Below are 19987 nucleotides of genomic sequence, written 5' to 3'. Positions count from 1 at the left end.
AGCCACCAAACACAAAAAGAATCATCCGACAATGCGCCAAATGCCGAGCATATGGGCATACCAAAACATACTGCCGCAAGTTGTATAGATGTGCGAAATGCGCAGGAGAGCATGCGATCAATAATTGCACACGCAAAACACCATAAGTAAGTAAGTGACGATAAAGTAAAATGCGTCAAGTGTGACAGTGACCATCGTGCAAATTATAGGGGATGCCTAGTCCATAAAGATTAGCAACAAAAACTGTAAACTTACGGTCACCAAAATAGCCCATACCATCTACACATACACATACATCTTATACGCACAACCAACAGTCAAACGCAACCTAATACGCAGACAACGCCAATCACCACTGAACCTATGAGTACTATTAGTACATTAGAGGAAATGATAGGAAAATTTATGGAACAAATGAGTAAAATGATGAATTTACCCACCGTTGTTGTTATCAAGCTAGCTTAATGACTGATAGCCACTACAGCAAATACAAAAGCCATCTGGAATGCTAGTGGACTCCATTATCATGCCAGTGAGCTTAAAATGTTTTTATATGAACAAAATATTGATACCATAATGGAGTCCGAAACACATTTCAGGGATAAAAATTGTTTATGCATTCCGAAATACAAGCTGTATTACGCAAAACATCCAGATAATAAAGCACATGGAGGAACATCTCCAATTATCCGTAAAAACATAAAACACTGCGAAAGAGAGAAATATTTACAAGCCACCAGTGTAACTATTGAAAAAGTGCATGGGCCATTAACAACTAGTGCTATATATTGCCCACCTAGACACAACAAGGCAGAACAATACCACGGTTACTTTAACACGCTTTGTAATAGATTCATTACCGGAGAAGATTACAATGGAAAACATTTTATGTGGGGTTCTAGACTCATAACACCAAAAGACAGAGAATTGGTTAAAGCAATGAAGGAACATAATTTACAGCATATTTATACTGGCCAGTCAACATATTGGCCGTCAGAGAGAAATAAAATTCCCGATACCGTAAACTTTTGTGTTACAAATAATATTGATACCAAAAGTTGCAAAGCTGAGTCATGCTTCAATCTATCATTTGATCAATCACCAGTCGTTATAACAGTGAACTCAAATATTCTCAACAAAACAAAATCACCTTCTTTGCATTACACTAAAACCAACTGGCTATTCTTTAGAGAAAATTAGACAGTTTGTTATCAGTAAATTTACCTCTCAAAACAGAAAGAGATACAGAAATAGCAGCAAAAAATATAACCAAAACTATACAAGAAGCCACATTGTACGCAACAACTAATAGAACAACATATCAAATATTAATTATACTTAAATTTCATCATAAACTAAACAAAAAATTACTGAAAAGAGAAAACTGCGAAAAAGCTGGCAACAAATCAGAACAGAAGAAAACAAGAGAAAATTCAATAAGTCCATAAAAGAGCTGAAAGAGCTAATAAATAAGGAACAAAATCAAGAAATTCAAAACTATTTAGAAAACTCAACGCCAACTGATGCAACGGAATATTCTCTGTGGAAAGTAACAAAAAATATCAAAAAACTTCAACATCATAATCCACCCATTAAAAATGACAATAATTATATATTGAATTGATAATCAATGACCTACAATATCATTTCTATAAAAACACATAAAAACCGTGTTTATTCCATACCCATATGAAATACCCTCAACAGAAGAAAAGAAAATAACTGATTTTCTTAACACTCCGTTTCAAATGGATCTATACTTAAAGAAATCAATGATAAAAAAGCTCCTGGTTTTGACCTAATTACTGGAAGAATCTTGAAAGAGCTCTTAATAAAGTGTATCAAATTAATAACATTCATATTTATTCATTGTTATATCTTATGTATACAGCTGACCTACCGACCTTACGAAACACTACTGTTCCAACATATGCTGACGATACAATGTTTTATCATCACAAAAATCATATCAGCCACAAAAAACCTCCAACTTCATCTTAACAAAGTCGAATTGTGGTTGAAAACGTGGCGCATCAAAGCAAATGAGACAAAATCTACCCATATCACATTCACCCTTTGCAAAAAAACATGTCCCTCAGAAAAACTTGAATAATCATGAACTTCCGTAAGTATACAGCGCTAAATATCTGAGAATACATTTTGATCGACGTCTGACTTGGAGAAAACATATAATGACAACAGCTTGGGCTTAAAATAAACCAAATGTATTGGCTTATAGGGCGTAAATCTAAGTTATCTAATGCTAATTATAGCATTAGATAACAATCCCATCTGGACCTATGATATTGAAATGTGGGGTACTACTAGCAAATCCAACATAGATATCCTCCAGAGGTTCCAGAATAAAGTTTTGCAAGTCATTGTCGATGCCCCATATAACGTGTCCAACAAACTTATACAACGCGATATCAACATAGAGCCCATAGCGAGTATGATTCTAACTGCTAGTGCGAAGTACACTGAAAAACTATTAGTGCATCCTAATGCACTCGCCAAACAGTTAAATGTGCGTGATAACAGTAAAGTGCGTAGGCTCAAACGCAAACTACCATACGAACTGCTTAATAGAGTGACACATAGAGTGAAATTTAATAATTTCTAGAATAATTTAGAATAGTTCATTAGAATAAGTTAGGATAGACTTTAAAATGAGTTACAATAGTATCTAGAATAAGATTTAGATTATAAGTTGTGCAGCAGATCACTTAGTGAAGTGATCTTCTACATGGTTATGTTATAAAACGGAAATGAAACAATAATACTTTTTAGCTATACTTTGGCAGATTGTTGACGTTCCAAGATATTAATAAATAAGATATAATAATAACTTGGATTTGCGCCCGATGCTCTGCTTGGGGGAGTTGACGACGATCGATATTCACTGGTGGACCTGTTCTTCTATGCAGGGTAAACGTTACATGGGCGAATTTTGTTTCATTAGATTTAATGCGCCATGTCTTTAACCATAATTGTATTTGCTCCAGATGCGTTTGTCGGTTTATTGATGCTGTGACTGGATCTTCATGGGATGCTAAAATTGCTGTGTCGTCTGCGTATGTTGCTACAATAGTTATTTTAGTGGTGGGCAGATCGGTAGTATACAGAAGATACAGTACTTTGTAAACCCAGTACACTACCTTGCGGAACTCCTGAATAATGGGATGTAATTCGGTATGTTCATCGCCTCTATTTACAGTAAAATGAGTATCAGTGAGCTACGATTTTATTAACTGATGGTCCAAATGAGGGAGAAGTTTCTTTAGTTAAACCTGCAAGCTCGTATGCCTTACCTTGTCAAAAGCTCGAGATATATCTAGGAAAACAGCCGAACAATATATTTTGGCATTAAGGTAAGTGTTTATTTTGTTTACAGATCTATGCACTTGTTTGATAGTCTCATGGTTATTGCGAAACCCAAACTGATGTTCTCGAATAATTTTTCTTTTTTCTATTATACAGTTTAGCTTCTTTATGTGTAGTTTCTCGAAAACTTTTGAGATTATCGGTAATAAACTTATAGGCCGATAGGAAGTCACATCTTTTAGTATTTTTTCTAATTAGTTGTCATTCTGGATCCCCATCTCTCTATTTTTTGTATTGAAATCACCTCCTATTATAAATTTTTCTCCCAGGCTACTTAGAACATTGAAATAATTTTCCTTTTTTTGGTTGTATCTTGGAAGACAATAAATTGCGGCTATTATAACCTTGTATGTGTTTGATTTAATAGTTACTGCTGATACCTGATTCTCTGCTGTACTGAGCCCAGGTTATTGATGGTGGGAAATGTTCTTTTTTATTATTGTTGCACTTCCTTCTCTTGCGGTGGTAGCTGGATGTATGGTATGATAAAATGCGTATCTTCTAAATTTTATAAAGCATTCATTTGTTAAATGGATTTCTGATATTAGGCAAATATCTATTTTTTGCATATCTAGGAATACTTGTAGGGTAGCGAAATGTTGCTGGATTTTATTAGCATTCCAAATTGCTTTTCAGATATCTTTATTTGCCATTTCAGGTTTTTTGGGGAATTTTTCATTTCTAGTTTTTCAATCTTATTGGATAAATATTCGATAGCTTTTTCTTGTTTGTGCAGCTTACCTATTAGTTTAAGTAGCAATTCGTTGATGGTTGCAATATCTTCCTTTGTGTCTCTTTGGTTATTTTGACTGATACTTTGGGCATGAGTCATTTCACCATTAACGTTTTTATATTATTTAGATTGTTTCTTTTAACTCATTGTTTCTTGAACTTTAACATGAGATACTCTATTTCTCCTCTCTTGTAGTGTTTTAGCAACTATACATATTCTATAGCTTGCCGGATGCGCTTCATTGCAGTTTGCATATTTTGGCTTAGCTTCTTTGGGTTTTTTACACTGTGTGGTGATATGTTTACCTGAACATTTTACACATTTAGCTTCTCTTGTGCAGATTTTTTTTGTGTGTCCAGGTAATTGGCATATTTTTCATTGCGGTATTAGGTGTTAAATATATGACTTGTCTCGATACAAGAGCCAGCATAGAAAGGAGGAAGAAAAGTAAGTAGAGGGCGCTGTAACTTGTATCAAGTGGGTATAAATTACCAGGGATCAAAATAGAGTTTCTCTTTTGTTCCAAGGCCATAAGTAGTGTATTAATTCCGTCCCTCCCCGAAATATAAGTGATTTGTAAAATTAAGTTCGATTTTTTTACAATTTCAAGACTCTCCCGCACCAACCCTTTGTTCATCCACGCATTGTAGAGAGTCTGTTCGTTGTGGGTTTTAGTTGTGTTCTCTAGACTCAAAACTGCAATATGTGATACGCCTAATGTCGATATTTCAATTTTATCTGTTTTTCGTACAGTGTTCTTATCCATATTTTTTTACGTATTTTAAAATAATACTGTTATTTTTATGTTTCAAATTATCCTACACTGCATTTGTGCTCGAGATGTTGATTTTTCGACCCTAAAAGCTTTATGGCATTTTGCATTTATTTTCTACTGTACTGACCTTTTTTCCGATCGCACTTTCACTTTTTCACCAGACTTTAAAATGTTATTGTTAGACTTTTTTTTAACGACGCATTTGTGACACAGATGTTGCACTTCTGTTTCGATTTCGATAATATAAATGAGTGTGAAATTAGTTGTTTCCTGTTGATATAAGATTTCATCTAAAGGCAAGTAATTTTTAACACAATTTATATAAATGTTAATATATTTTAGATTATTGATCTATTACTCAAAATTGATGTCCTAAAAATAACGGAATATTTGTAAGAGAATTACGTTACCTCATGGTATCGAAGAATGTTTAATAATATATATATATATATATATATATATATATATATATATATATATATATATTATATATGGTAATTATTTACAATATTAGCACTTAGCAACAGTGTCATTTAGTTATTTTAATTTAATAATATTTAATGACAATAATAAGAATAACCATTAATAACACTATAAAAATTCAAATTTGCTCTTGTTGTTCTGCATCGTTAAAAATTTGAATCAAGCTTTCCATGACGTCTTGCTTTATTAAAGCTCCATCTTTGGATAACACTATAGGCGTTCCCGAATCATAAGGATTAACGATGTGTCTGAAATTTAAAAATGAATTCGGTTACTGTATCTAATTGTTTTTAAGATTATTTTACATTATTCTCTCTTGTTTAATGCGCTTATTGAATATCCTTGATGGAAGCCGTAAGTTTGCTTAGATTTTCATCTTCAATCATGCCCTGATATTCTGCAATACCGGCTATCATTTTTTCCCTTTCAATGTAATACACCAATTTAATTTGTTTACCAATCTAAAATGTAGTAAATCGTAAAAGTAATATAAAATAATTTAACATTTGCATAATTTGAAATGCTATTGAATAAAAAAAAACTGTTAAAATAACCCCTACCTGACTGTAGTAAAGAATAATTTTTTGATTGTTTTATATGTAGCGGTATTTAAAGACAATTAGATGGCGGCGCCTAAATTGTCCCCATGTCTCATGAATATATGGTTGCCTAAATTAATGTTACAATAGTCGCCTTTGAAATATAGAATTGTATCAACGCTACGGCAAATGCACGTGTCAAAGTCACCCCACCGGAGCTATAGCTTTAACCGAGTTGTTTGTGAATTACAAATACACAGCGACTTAGTTGAATTCAATGTTTTAATTGCCCATCACAGAACCGATTCTAACAATTATCAAAATCGTTCAGCGTTTATCATTTGCATAATTTTATTATTTTACATATGTTTGTAAGAATACCCGTCATTTCATGCATAACTTTAAACGCATCATTTATCACTTATTGCCTCTTGAGACATTTTAATTCCTAATTAATTCCTTATTTCCGCCAATGGGTTCTACATTACCTATATTTCATATGAAGGAACAATTTATTTTAAAAAGTTATAATTGCATATATATGACAATATGAATATGAAGACACATCGGTCCTAAGGCTTGCAGGTGCATCAAAAATTCAAATAAAACTATTATAATATATAATAGGACTACAACATAATTTAATCTAATTACAGTTCTTTTCTACGATTTTCATATTTTTATGAGGCTAAATGGTGCGATGACCGATACATCTAAACTTAGGAGTTTATGTTGGAACATATTTGTGGTGGCATTATCATCTTCTACTCGCTATTCGACAAGTCGCAAAACAGTAATTTTAGAGTAAAATAACTATTTTTCCGTTTTCAACAAAATATTAAACGAATATTTAAGAAGATGTGAGATAAAAGTATGAATTGCACCAGATGGGTGCGTGAGTGAAAACGGACCAAGTAGTCCAGAAATTATAATTTGGCTATAAGACAGTGTTTAAGACGAACACCACAGAAAAGCAGTAACGATGTGGTCATTATATGTAACTATTCAAATAAAATTAATTAAAAAGTATATTATACTGCAATCCCAATCGGCGATTAACCAAAATATCAAGAACAGCCTTTCTATGCTATTGAGTAATATACTTTTGAAAAAAACAATACGGAGGGGGCTTCCTCAAGTTTAGCATTCACGGAAGGGCTACGACCGTGAAGCCCTTTAGAACGAAAGCCAACGGTAAGTTACGAAAAAATAGTGTAACTAAAATCTGCACACTCGATGTTTGATAGGATGGGAACGCCTCCCTTGCGATTCGGGCGACAATATCGTGGTACGCAGACGGTTCTCTCACTCGCATCACTCGTTGAAATGACGAATGATAACATTATCATAGTACATACTATGACAAGCATATTTCTGCTGGAAACACTGCCATGCCTGACGATGATAATGCGTTTATATGTAAGGTCAAAAAGACTCAATCTTAGTTTGAGGATTCTCAGAATATATTCAAACATCTTCCTTAGCGAGCACGGTCGCCTTATCTCAACATAATTGAACCGTTAGAGTGAGTCGTATTTGTACGAGAATGGAACAAACAATATTCCTTTGGAAACTATTAAACTCTCTACGAAACTATTCTTCGAAGAATTGTAGCTGTTGTTAAACAAATGATGACAGTGAAATGACCCAAACTCTTACTAATAAATAAATGTTGCGTATATGTCAGATGTTGTCGTTGAAACAATACACATTCATTCATTTCCCAGCTATACTTTTGTAAAAATCAAACCATCAGTATTCATAATGATAAATTGATAAGCAAAAGTTACGTGCAGAGTAACAGCGCTAAATATATTGAAAATGATCCTATCGGATTCACTTCAGTATTGATGTATTGTGAATACCTTACGCAACCATGAAAAGCCTTAAAATATTAGATTAGAAGTCGGAAAATGATACTGTCTTAAAACCGTCACAATTGCATATGTTAACCTTCTATATCAAAAACACCAATGATATATATTTCCAACAAAACTAATGGCAGTACAACAAAAACGAACCGAAAAGCACAAGGACAGCTCAATTAATAAATAATATTTTAATATAAGTAATGATAAATCGGGTATAATAATTATTGTCTCGTTTATCTTCAAAATAATGGGCGAATCGGTAGAATCGAGCTGTCCTTGTGCTTTTCGGTTCGTTTTTGTTGTACTGCCATTAGTTTTGTTGGAAATATATATAATTGGTGTTTTTGATATATATATATATATATATATATATATATATATATATATATATATATATACATATATATATGAAATATTAACTAAAATATACCTACATGTTCCCCTAAAAAAAAAACTGAATATGACAGCAGAATTGTTAGTTGTCAATTTACAAAAAGCACCATGGAACAATAACATAACACTTACAATCAAACGACAGACGAAAAGCGTAAAACCATAAAAATTGGCAACAATCTGATAAAACTTTAGGCCGCATTTACTTGGTCATAAACATATTCTGAAAAACTTAAAAATCAAAAATTATGCGCCAAGCAGTGGAAGATTGATCCCTATAAATCTAAACTACAAGAATCACTGCTACCAATCACATCTAAATTATTCGAAAAGTTTTTTTGAACGGCTCAATCTAATTGCTGAAGAAAAACATCTCATTCCTGCTGACTAGTTGGTGTAACAAAAAAACATTCAATACATAATATTCAACCACATTTCGAGACCTGACCCAAGTTTTTGAAAAAATATAGTACAATGGTCTTATATAACAAATTAGATAAGCAGATGATTCAGACCCTCAAATCATATATTTCGTATCGTTATTTCAAAATAACATGCGATGAAGAATGTTCACATTTGAAATCCATCTTTGCCGATAAACCAAAATTATTACAAAAATATTGCTGTTCTTGGATCAATATTCTATTTACACTAAACTAATGATATTATTAAAAGAGTAACACTGACCATATTTGCTGATGAAACTACTCGCTAAAAGTAGCAATATTCAGATGAGTGTAATAGAGGACAAACTGCTGTCAATAAATTTACTGAGTACACCAAAGCTTACACACAAAATGTGATGGTTGCTTGGACGAGACTATCCGAATTAACACCCCACAATAAACTGTTATTATACAAACAAATCTTGAAACCAGCCTGGACCTAAGCTGTGCAATTATGAGGTTGACATCTAAAACATCTAATATTAACATAATCTATACCTATCAAAATAAAACTCTTTCCAACAGTGTTAAAACGTCCGTTCGGCAACAGTGATCTTAACAGGAGGTTGAAGAGACAAAATACCCTTTGCTCTAATGTAGTTAGATGTAAAAATTGCATCGAATTAACCTCTAATTATTATCACTAACGTCTTAAAAGATTTTGTAGGTTTTTGACAACTGGATGGATTACTAACAAGACAAATCGAATTTTGTATATTGATTCGGTTACATGTTCCGACGCGTCAAACAGTATCTTTTTACCATGGTAATATGAGAAGGAAAATTTCGCTACGATTTTACATCTTTACAAAACGCACTTGGCGGTGTATGGGCGCGGTCGCCATCTATATATGACGAACGTTGAAAATTTTGGTCGGAAGAATTATATGTGGATGGGCCATCTAAGCTATTTAAAGCTTAGATCTGGACGGATGAAGAACAATACAAAGAAAACCTCACTAGAGTGTTGCAGTTAACAATTAGTAATATATACACCATATGTTCTTGGATATAAAGGTAGTCGAACAGTAGAACGCTGAATCGCTAAGGGAATTAAACTTTTCTATATCAAACTATTCAATAAACAAACTGTCGTTTTACAGTTCACTACAATTAATAAACTTCAATTTAATCTATACAAATAATTGTAGATTCCTAAAAATGCAATTTCAATTATGATTACTTAAACAGTTACTTAAAGAAATATATAATTGTAATATTATTTACTTACATAAGACCAGCATCCTGTATAACCTTCTCTGCTTAAGTATTATGTTTATGCCTGTCCTTTTCTATTGATATACATCTGCATCTAGAATTAATATTAATTAATAAATTAAGACTTTACTTGATATTTGTGTATAACTCCTTTTAAATAGAAATCTTATAGTGCTTATTTAATTTACATACCTATCATAATTAGTATGCCGGTCTTTTTCCACAGATGCACATCTGCATTTAGAATGTAACATAATTTGAGATCTCCAGAACTCATTTAATATTCATCCATGCTTTTACCTACCATATATCTCCTTTTTAGCAAGCTCGACACATATGCATCTACAAAATAACATATCATTTTGGATGAATTGTTTTTTACATTTTTGTCACTTTATATAATTTCACAGTATCTCTGCTGCATCTATGAATCGTGTACTCTTTAAAACCATTTTATTTTAATACGTCCACTGTTAATATGTAATGCTTCTCTGTTTATTTCCTTTCTGTTTCTTTTTATTTTTCATCTAGATTTTCTGAACGACAACAAAATGTAAATATCCTCTTAAATTTATAGGTTGATCTTAATCAATAATTGGTTTTATTCCATGTCATATTGCAAATTAAGCAATTGCTTAGGGTATCATTTTTTTACAACATAAACCGTTTAAAAGAATGAGATATTCGGCACTGAATTTACTATATATAAATATTTTAATGTATTCTTATTGTGATATTTGTCATTAATTTGTTAGAATTGAATATAGAGTAGAATTATATTGATCTTTGCCTAATAGAGTTGTTTATGTAATTTACATATATATACTTATAACTATTGTATCACAATATTCCCTTGTTCCCCTTATTTTAGTGTTTAATCGTCGAAATACCTGTCGTATTTCCTAATAGTTCTACAGTCTATTATTTTATAATTATTAAGGGTCTAGTTTTGATTAAAATTTCACACCTAAGAGAGTCCATAAAATAGGTTAAAAATATAATAAACTGTTAATTACTCCAAAATAAAATATACTAACTTACGACTAACTATTAGACTTACTAATCTAAAATTACTTATCTAAAACATGATAATTTTATGATATTCATAGGATTATTAAAATGAATATTTATAAACATTTACATGTCATATTTTTATTAACAGCTTCTTTTTGGAATGGAAGGAGTATTAAAAAATTTTAAGGAGCTACCTTTTATTTAGTCGGCGTTTGACCTTCACAGAGTAAAGACGTGTTCGGAGAGACTAGAAATGAAAAACATTAGGCCTGTGGCCCCAAAAACCCGAAATGGCAAATAAAGATATCCGAATAGCAATTTGGAATGCTAATGGAATCCAGCAACATCACGCTACCCTACATGTATTCCTAGATATGCAAAAAATAGATATTTGCCTAATATCCGAAACCCATTTAACAAAAGAATCCTTTATAAAATTTAGAGGACATACATTCTATCATACCATACATCCAGCTAACACCGCAAGAGGAGGAAGTGTAATAATAATAAAAAAGAACATTTCCCACCATCAAGAACCTGGGCTCAGTACAGCAGAAAATCAGGTAACAGCAGTAACTATTAAATCAAGCAGATACAAAGTTACAATAGCCGCAATTTATTGTCCTCCAAGATACAATCAAAAAAAGACAAATTATTTGAATGTCCTAAGCAACCTGGGAGAAAAATTTATAATTTGAGGTGATTTTAATGCAAAAAATACAAGATAGGGATCCAAAATGACAACAACTACAGGCAAAGAACTGCATCAATACAGCATTTAGATTAAAACACGTCCCAGACATTTGGAAGATGGCGGATATTATAATGATCCCAAAACCTGTGAAGTCACTAAACGAAATAAAATCCTATAGACCTATATCACTGCTGCCAGTAATATTTAAGGTTTTTGAAAAACTCCTGTAGAAAAGAATAAAACCGATCATAGAGCGAAAAAACCTAATACCAATACACCAGTTTGGGTTTTTTAACAAACACTCAATAATTGACCAGGTCCACAGAATAACAGATGTTAGCGAAAAAGCCTACGAAAGTCAAAAAGTATGCTCAGCTATATTCTTAGGTGTAGCACAAGCCTTCGATAAGGTTTGGCATGAAGGATTTGTTCATAAACTACAGAAAATGCTACCAAAACAACACACTGAACTGTTAAAATCATACATTACAATCAGAATGTTTAGAGTCAAGCAAGAAGATACTTGCTTTACAATAAAGAAGCTAAAGTAGGTCTACCACAAGGAAGTGTACTGGGACCAATGCTTTATCTACTTTACACTTGTGATATACCACAAATGGAAAATATCACGATGACTACATTTGCTGATGATACTGCGATTATAGCTGTCGGAGACAATAGTGAAGAAGCCTCACGAAAATTACAATAGGCAAGTGACAATATTAATAATTGGACACAAGCTTGGAAAATAAGAATTAATCAAAGTAAATCTGTACATATCCAGTTCACCTATAAACAAACCGTACAAGCACCAATAACATTAAATAACACTATTATTCCATATAGCAACAACGCTAAATATCTCTTTTTTTTATTACTCTTCGTGAGTCCACAATCTGCCCTATTGGCAATAAGTATTTCTTCTGTTTATATTATATATACATGGCATATATATATATAAAATATTATCTGTATAAAATGTATAAAATATTATCTTAATTAATTAGACTTATTCTAATGCTTATTCTAAACTCTACATATGTCCAGTAATCAGATCAGGTGGTGTTAAACGTTTTAGTCTACGCACTTCACTATCACGTCGCATATTTAGCTGATTAGTGAGTACATTGGGATGCACTGACACTCTTTCGAAGTACTTCACACAAACACGTTGGATTACACTCGTTATAGGTTCTAGAGGAATATCGCGTTGTATCACTTTATTTGAAATATAGTACGGAGCATCAACAATGGCACGCAACACCTTATTTTGGAACCGTTGAATGATGGATATATTAGATTTGCTAGCGGTACCCCATAGTTGAATTCCATATGTCCAAATGGGCTTGAGTATAGACTCATACAGCAATACCTTGTTATCTAATGATAACTTGGATTTGCGCCCAATGAGCCAATACATTTGATATAATTTTAGTCCTAGTTGTTTCCGTTTAGAGAGTATGTGCTTCTTCCAGGTTAGGCGTCGATCTAAATGCATACCAAGATATTTGACATGCTCTGCTTGGGGGAGTTGACGATGATTGATATTTACTGGTGGACACGTTCTTCTACGCAGGGTAAACGTTATATTTTTTTTTTTTTTTTTTTTTTTATAATTATATACATTGTTACTAGTCGTTGCCGACTAACCTACAATTTGTCCTTATAATAGCTTAAATCTAGGTATATATCTAATAGGACTCATCAGTCCTACATAGTCTCTAACATAATAATAATTGTTTTAACACTTTGAGTTTTTTCTAATGCACCTCACTGCACTACACTACAACACACTACACAAGTTCAAATGGTTTGGTCCTTTTGAGTCTGCGTCCGGTTTTGGTGTTGTCCAAGAGTTGTAATACTTCGAAATTAACATGAGAGTGAAGTCTCTCCTCATGTCTCTTTGCAATTCTTTTAATTTCTTGATTGACAGTCGGTATCTGAAGATCTCGATGTAAATAAATGGTCCGGTAATATCTGGGTGCACCTACGATGCTTCTTAGGACTTTGTTCTGGAAAACTTGTATTAGATTTATGTTGCTTTTTGCGGAACATCCCCATAATTGTATTCCGTATGTCCATATAGGTTTTAATATTTGTTTATATAGAAGTAATTTATTATGTATAGTTAATTGAGATTTTCTTCCAATTAGCCAATACATTTTTCTATATTTTAACTCAAGTTCTTTTCTTTTCTTTTTGACATGTTCCTTCCACCGTAGTTTTGCATCAAGTGTCATTCCGAGATACTTAGCATTATTGCTGTATGGTATGACAGTGTGGTTTATGGTCAATGGTGTAAGCGCGGCCTGTTTATAGGTGAATTGAACATGCATAGATTTGTTTTGGTTAATTTGTATTTTCCAGATTTGGGTCCATTTATTTATAGCGTCAGTAGCCTGTTGTAGGTTTCGGGTTGCTTCTTCGCTATTGTTTCCGACAGCAAGAATAGCAGTATCATCAGCAAATGTAGCCATTGTAATGTTTTCGATTTGTGGTATATCACATGTATAAAGTAGGTACAGAATTGGCCCCAGTACACTTCCTTGTGGTACACCTGCTTTAGCTTCTTTTATTGTAGAGTAAGCTTCCTCTTGTTTCACTCTAAACATTCTGGCTGTGATGTAAGATTTTAATAGTTCGGTGTGTTGCTTCGGTAATATTTTCTGTAGCTTATGGACGAGGCCTTTGTGCCATACCTTGTCGAAAGCTTGTGCTACATCTAAGAATACAGCTGAGCATACTTTATTATCTTCATAGGCTTTTTCAATAACATCTGTTATTCTATGCACTTGATCAATCGTTGAATGTTTGGTAATAAACCCAAACTGGTGTGTTGGTATTAGGTTTTTTCTCTCTATAATTGGTTTTAATCTTTTCAAGAGGAGCTTTTCAAATACCTTAGCTATCATCGGTAACAGTGAGATAGGTCGATAAGCTTTTATATCATTTGGTGATTTTCCAGGTTTTGGAACCATTATTATTTCAGCCATTTTCCAAACGTCTGGGACATATTTCAGTCGAAATGCTGCATTGATTAAGTTAGTGAGCTTTATAATACCCTTTCTTGGCAGATTGTGCAGCAATTGCCCTGTTATTAAATCATAGCCTGGTGATTTATTTGGCTTGATGTTAGTTTTAATAACGTTGGTGACTTCTTTCGGAGTTGTTAATTGAATTGTCGAATTTTCGCCGTCTATGTCCGGTAAAGTATGTTCAATTTCACTTTCGTTTGGTTTGAAAGTTTTCTCTAAATGGTCAGCGAATGCTTCTGCTTTCTCCAGGTTGCTGCGTGCCCAACTTCCATGCATGTTTCTTATCGGAGGACTATGTAGACAGGATCGTTTTAGGTATTTAGTGGCTTTCCAGAGCGAGTAGTCTGTGTTCTTGTCATCTGTTAAATTTCGTAGATAGTTATTTATGGAATTGTTTTTAATTTCCAAAATTTCCCTCTTCAACCTTTGTGTTATGTTGTTTAAGATATTCTTATTTTCAGGTGTTCTATTTTGCTGCCATTTTTTCCGTAGTTTTCGTTTTTCAGCTACCATTTCCTTGATTTCTTTCGGGTAATTTATTCCTTTGGTTGAAGTTTTAATTTCTGGAGTGTTATTCCAAGCAGCCTGTTGGATGTCTGCAACGAATTTTTCGGTTTCATAATTTAATTGGTCTTCTGTCTTAAGGGGAACATTTAGTTGAATTCGATTGTTTATTTCTTCAACAAATCCTTCCCAGTCTGTCCTCTTGTTGGTTAATGTTGGATTTTGTTGTTTTCTTATAATGTTTTCACTCAGCGTCAAAATCACAGGTGTGTGATCTGAACTTAAGTCAAAATTTTCTTCAACTTCCATGTAGTTAGTGGTTATGTTTCTAGCTATAAAGAAGTCTAACAGGTCTGGAGTTTTCTCTGGATCGGTAGGCCAATAAGTTGGTTTTCCTGTCGACATGTAACTGCACCCTAGCTCAGCAGCTGCTTTATGTAATTCATTACCTTTAGTTGTCGTCATTCTAGATCCCCATCTTGTATTTTTAGCATTGAAATCACCACCGATTATAAATTTTTCTCCTAGGTTGTTTAGAACATTCAAGTAATTTTCTTTTTTTTGGTTGTATCTTGGAGGGCTATATATGGAAGCTAATGTAACCCTGTATTTGCTAGATATAACAGTTACTGCCGTTACCTGATTTTCTGCTAAACTGAGTCCGGGTTCTTGATGATGGCATATATTATTTTTTATTATTATTGCACTTCCTCCTCTTGCTGTGTTAGCTGGATGAATGGTGTGGTAAAAGTAATATCCTCTAAATTTAATAAAGGATTCCTTTGTCAAATGGGTTTCAGATATTAAGCAAATATCTATTTTTTGCAATTCTAGGAATACTTGTAGGTCAGCGTGATGTTTCTGAATCCCATTAGCATTCCAAATTGCGATGCGGATGTCTTTACTTGCCATTTTTAGTTCTTGAGGCCACCGCCCTATTGTTTTCGAGTTTAAGTAATCTTTCAGAAAACGATTCAATAATCTTTTCCTGGTTGTCCAGCTTTGCTATAAGTTTCAATAGCAGTTCGTTGGTTGTAACGTCTTCTTTTTTTGTTTCTTTTTGAGCGGTTTGGTTTATGCTTTGAGCATAGGTCATTTCATCGTTGATTTCGTTGTACATTTTTGGTTGTTTATTTTGAGTCACTGTTTTTTGCTCTTTAGCCTGACTGATTTTATTTCTTCTCTCTTGGAATGTTTTCGCAACTACGCATCCTCTGTAGCTTGCTGGATGCGCTTCATTGCAATTCGCACATTTCGCTTTTGTTCCTTTGGGTTTTTTGCATTCTCCCGTGATGTGTTTTCCTGAGCATTTTACACACCTTGGTTCCCTTTTACAGAATTTTTGTGTGTGTCCATGTAATTGGCATCTCTTGCACTGTGGCACAAGATTTGCCTTTCTAAGAGGTTCTATTTTTACTTCGACTCCTAGAATTTGTTTAATTTCATAAATTGCTTTTATGTCCGTGTTATGTTGGAATGATAACATAAACAGTGGTAAAGGCTTCTTCTGGACAACTATTTCTCCATTGTTATTTTTATTTCGTTCTTTTTTCAGGATATTTGTGACGTCAGTACATTTAAGTCCATTTTTTATTAACTCTTCCACTATTTTAGTAGTTTTAGCTGTCGGTGGAAGCCCTCTTGCCATTACTTTAATGTCTCTGGTTTGCTTATCTTCATACGAGTGCCATTGTAATTTTAGGAATTCCAAGCACTCAGCAATTTTCGTAAAAGTTTTACGACATTCGGCGTTTAATTTGATTTGTCCATTGTTTAATGTTGTTGCTCTAAATAGTATATTATTTGTTTTCATTGTTTCATATAGCAAGTCAAAGTCTGTGACATTACTTACTATAATTGGAGGTGGTCTCGGCACTTTTATTTCTTTATTCAATTCTTGTGCTTTAATGGTTTTTGGTTGTTGTGGTGAAGCTTCAGGTGTGTAGTTTGCTTTTCGTTTCTTATTTCTTTTAACTGTTATCCAGCCTACTTCTTTTTGCAATTCTTCCTCGTCTGTTTCATAGTTTACAGGCAATTTGTTTTCAGTGCACTGGTTCACTACGGGAATGCTAGTTGGATTGTATGTGTTTTGGTTTTTTATTAGGAGTTGTAGTGCATCTAATTGTTTTTGCATATTTGTTAGTGCAATTTCCAGATTCCGTCGGGCTGTTTTTTCGTTAATATACGCATTATAGAGAGCTTGCTCATTTTGCGTTCTCTTATGGTTTTCTTGACAAAAGATTTGATTCTGTTGTGCCAGATAAGCTTCACCTGACGTTGAGGATTGTGTTTCCATCTCATTTAGTCTCTGGTTCTCTCTATTAATCATTTTTATTTAATGAATAGTTTAATTCACGTTTTTACAAAAATTTCAGTACCGGTATTTGTTTCAGAACCGTTATAACGCCGCATTTGTGGTACAGATGATGCACCTCCGACCCTTAACAGCCCCCAAAATTTTACCTTTGTTACTTTATTGCAGTGACCATCGTTTTAAACACATTTTCACTAAACATTTAACGCGCAGTTTTAACACTGTTATTGTCGTCACGGTTTTTACTTATTTTTTAAAATCGCATTTGTGGCACAGGTAGTACACTTTCAAATTTATTACACTGACCGTCGCTCCAAACACGTCTTTACTCTACGAAGGTCGAACGACAACTGTATTTGCTCCAGGTGGGTTTATTGATGCTGTGACTGGATCTTCATGGGATGCTAAGATTGCTGTATCGTCTGCATATGTTGCCACAGTAGTTATTTTTGTGGTGGGCAGATCAGCCGTATACAGAAGATACAGTACTGGACCCAGTACACTACCTTGCGGAACTCCTGAATATATGGGATTTAATTCGGTATGTTCATCGCCTTGATTTACAATAAAATGTCTGTCAGTGAGATACGATTTTAGTAGCTGATAGCCCGGATGAGGGAGAAGTTTCTTTAGTTTAACCTGCAAGCCCGTATGCCATACTTTGTCAAAAGCCTGAGATATGTCTAGGAAAGTAGCCGAACAATATCTTTTGGCATTTAGGTCAGCGTTTATTTGGTTTACAAGTCTATGCACTTGTTCTATAGTCCCATGCTTATTGCGAAAGCCAAACTGATTTCTATTATATAGTTTAGTTTTTTTATGTATAATTTCTCGAAAACTTTCGAGAATATTGGTAATAAACTTATAGGTCGGTAGGAGGTTACATCTTCTGGTATTTTTCCTGGTTTAAGTATCATTAATATTTTAGCTACTTTCCAGATACTAGGGAAGTAATTAATTCGTAGCATAGCAATAAAAATATATGTTAATAGTTTTATAGCCTTTTCTGATAGTTCTTTTAAAATTTTGCCAGTAATTAAGTCATAACCAGGAGCTTTTTTAATATTAATCTCTCTCATTATTGTATGTTTAACTTTTTTGACCGTTAATTTCTCGTGCGGTAAATCCATTTGAAATGGCGAATCTAGAAAGCTAGTAATTTTATTTTCGTCATCTTTATGTAGCTGAGACTGGAAAGGTTTAAAAACATTTTTTAAGTGTTTTGAGAAAATGTCGGCCTTCTCTTTATTGCTTCTCGCCCAATTATTTTCGCTTGTTTTAATAGGTGGGTTATGCTGCTGGGATCTCCTAAGCTTTTTTGTTGCTTTCCACAACGAATAGTCTGTAGCCTCAGTTGATGTCAAGTTTTCTAGGTATTCTTGAATGCCTTGGTTTTGTTCAATTTGGGTTAGATCTCTCAGCTCTTTTATGGCCCTATTAAATTTTTTTTTGTTCTCTTCAGTCCTTTGCTGTTGCCAATTTCGTCGTAACTTTCTTTTTTCTGCTATCTTTATCTGTATTGTACATGATATATGTGTATTTTTTCTTGGAAATGTTTCACTGTTGGTAGTCGCAGAATATGCTGCCTCCTGTATATTTTTTGTAAGATTTATTGCTGCTATTTCTATATCCATTTCAGTTTGTAACGGTAAGTTTAGAGAGATATTTTGGTCTAAGTTTTCTCTAAATGAGGGCCAGTTAGTTCTATTATTGCATAGAGAAGGGGGTTTATCTTTGATAGTAATTTTTGAAGAAATTGTTACTATTATTGGTGAATGATCAGAAGACAGGTCGAAACATGATTCTGCCTGACACTTTTTTGGATCAATATTTTTTGTAATACAGAAATCTATTGTATCTGGTTTTTTATTTCTGTCTGAAGGCCAATATGTTGGTTCACCAGTAGAGATATGTTGTAAGTTATCTTTCCTTATGGCTTTGAGCAGTTCTCTACCTTTTGAGGTTATTATTCTTGAACCCCACATTAAATGTTTTGCATTATAATCTCCTCCTGCTATAAATCTATTACCTAGCGTACTGAAGAATTCTTGAAATTGTTCTGCCTTGTTGTTATGTTTGGGTGGGCAATAAATCGCAGAAATTGTTAATGGTCCATGGGCTTCCTCTACGGTTATACTGGACCTTGGGGAAATGTTTTATTTAGTTCAATCAACAGTAGCGCTGCGATCGCAAATTGTAATTGGCTAGTTTAAATTCCTGGTGCCGCCACACATATGGAACGTGATTGGTCGATCAAATTGTGTGGCGTCAGCATTTTCTATGGGCGTCCATTTTTAAATTTATTGTTTGTAGGTTTTGGTTTTTGTTTAGAACAAGAAATTCTCGTTTTCTGCCGGCATATTTTCTGTTTTACATTAATTATTATGGAGTAATAATATAAAAATTCATGACAATGCGTCAGTGTAGTAAAAGATGTAGTGTACCGAGGTAAAAATCTACTACGGAAATTAAATATTCCCAAAGAATGATCTCGTTCCTTTCCAAAAATGGGTTGATCAAGTAAATGTTAAATATATGACTTGTCTCGATACAAGAGCCACTATAGAAAGGAGGAAGAAAA

The 19987-nt window shown here is 33.4% G+C and overlaps 1 protein-coding gene and 1 long non-coding RNA gene across 2 annotated transcripts in view; both read right to left on the bottom strand.

Moving 5' to 3' along the window:
* Window positions 1-5419: 5419 nt before the first annotated feature.
* LOC143205779 (uncharacterized) lies at window positions 5420-5791 on the bottom strand. Its single transcript, XR_013007903.1, has 3 exons — window positions 5782-5791; window positions 5681-5738; window positions 5420-5623 (listed from the first exon to the last, which is right to left on the bottom strand). It is a non-coding gene; the product is annotated as an uncharacterized LOC143205779 (long non-coding RNA).
* A 680-nt stretch (window positions 5792-6471) lies between these two features.
* LOC143205789 (uncharacterized) overlaps window positions 6472-19987 on the bottom strand; it is a 29498-nt gene continuing 15982 nt past the window's right edge. Inside the window, exon 8 of the mRNA XM_076418827.1 lies at window positions 6472-6505. Within this exon, the coding sequence (XP_076274942.1) occupies window positions 6487-6505 (19 nt within the window). The 3' untranslated portion in view covers window positions 6472-6486. The remainder of the gene's footprint in view (window positions 6506-19987) is intronic.

This window comes from Rhynchophorus ferrugineus, unplaced genomic scaffold, assembly GCF_030347505.1.
Source record: "Rhynchophorus ferrugineus isolate W39M unplaced genomic scaffold, kcgeb_rfMv2 rfM17, whole genome shotgun sequence".
Classification (NCBI taxonomy): domain Eukaryota; kingdom Metazoa; phylum Arthropoda; class Insecta; order Coleoptera; family Curculionidae; genus Rhynchophorus; species Rhynchophorus ferrugineus.
This window is presented reverse-complemented; position numbering and strand designations above follow the sequence as displayed.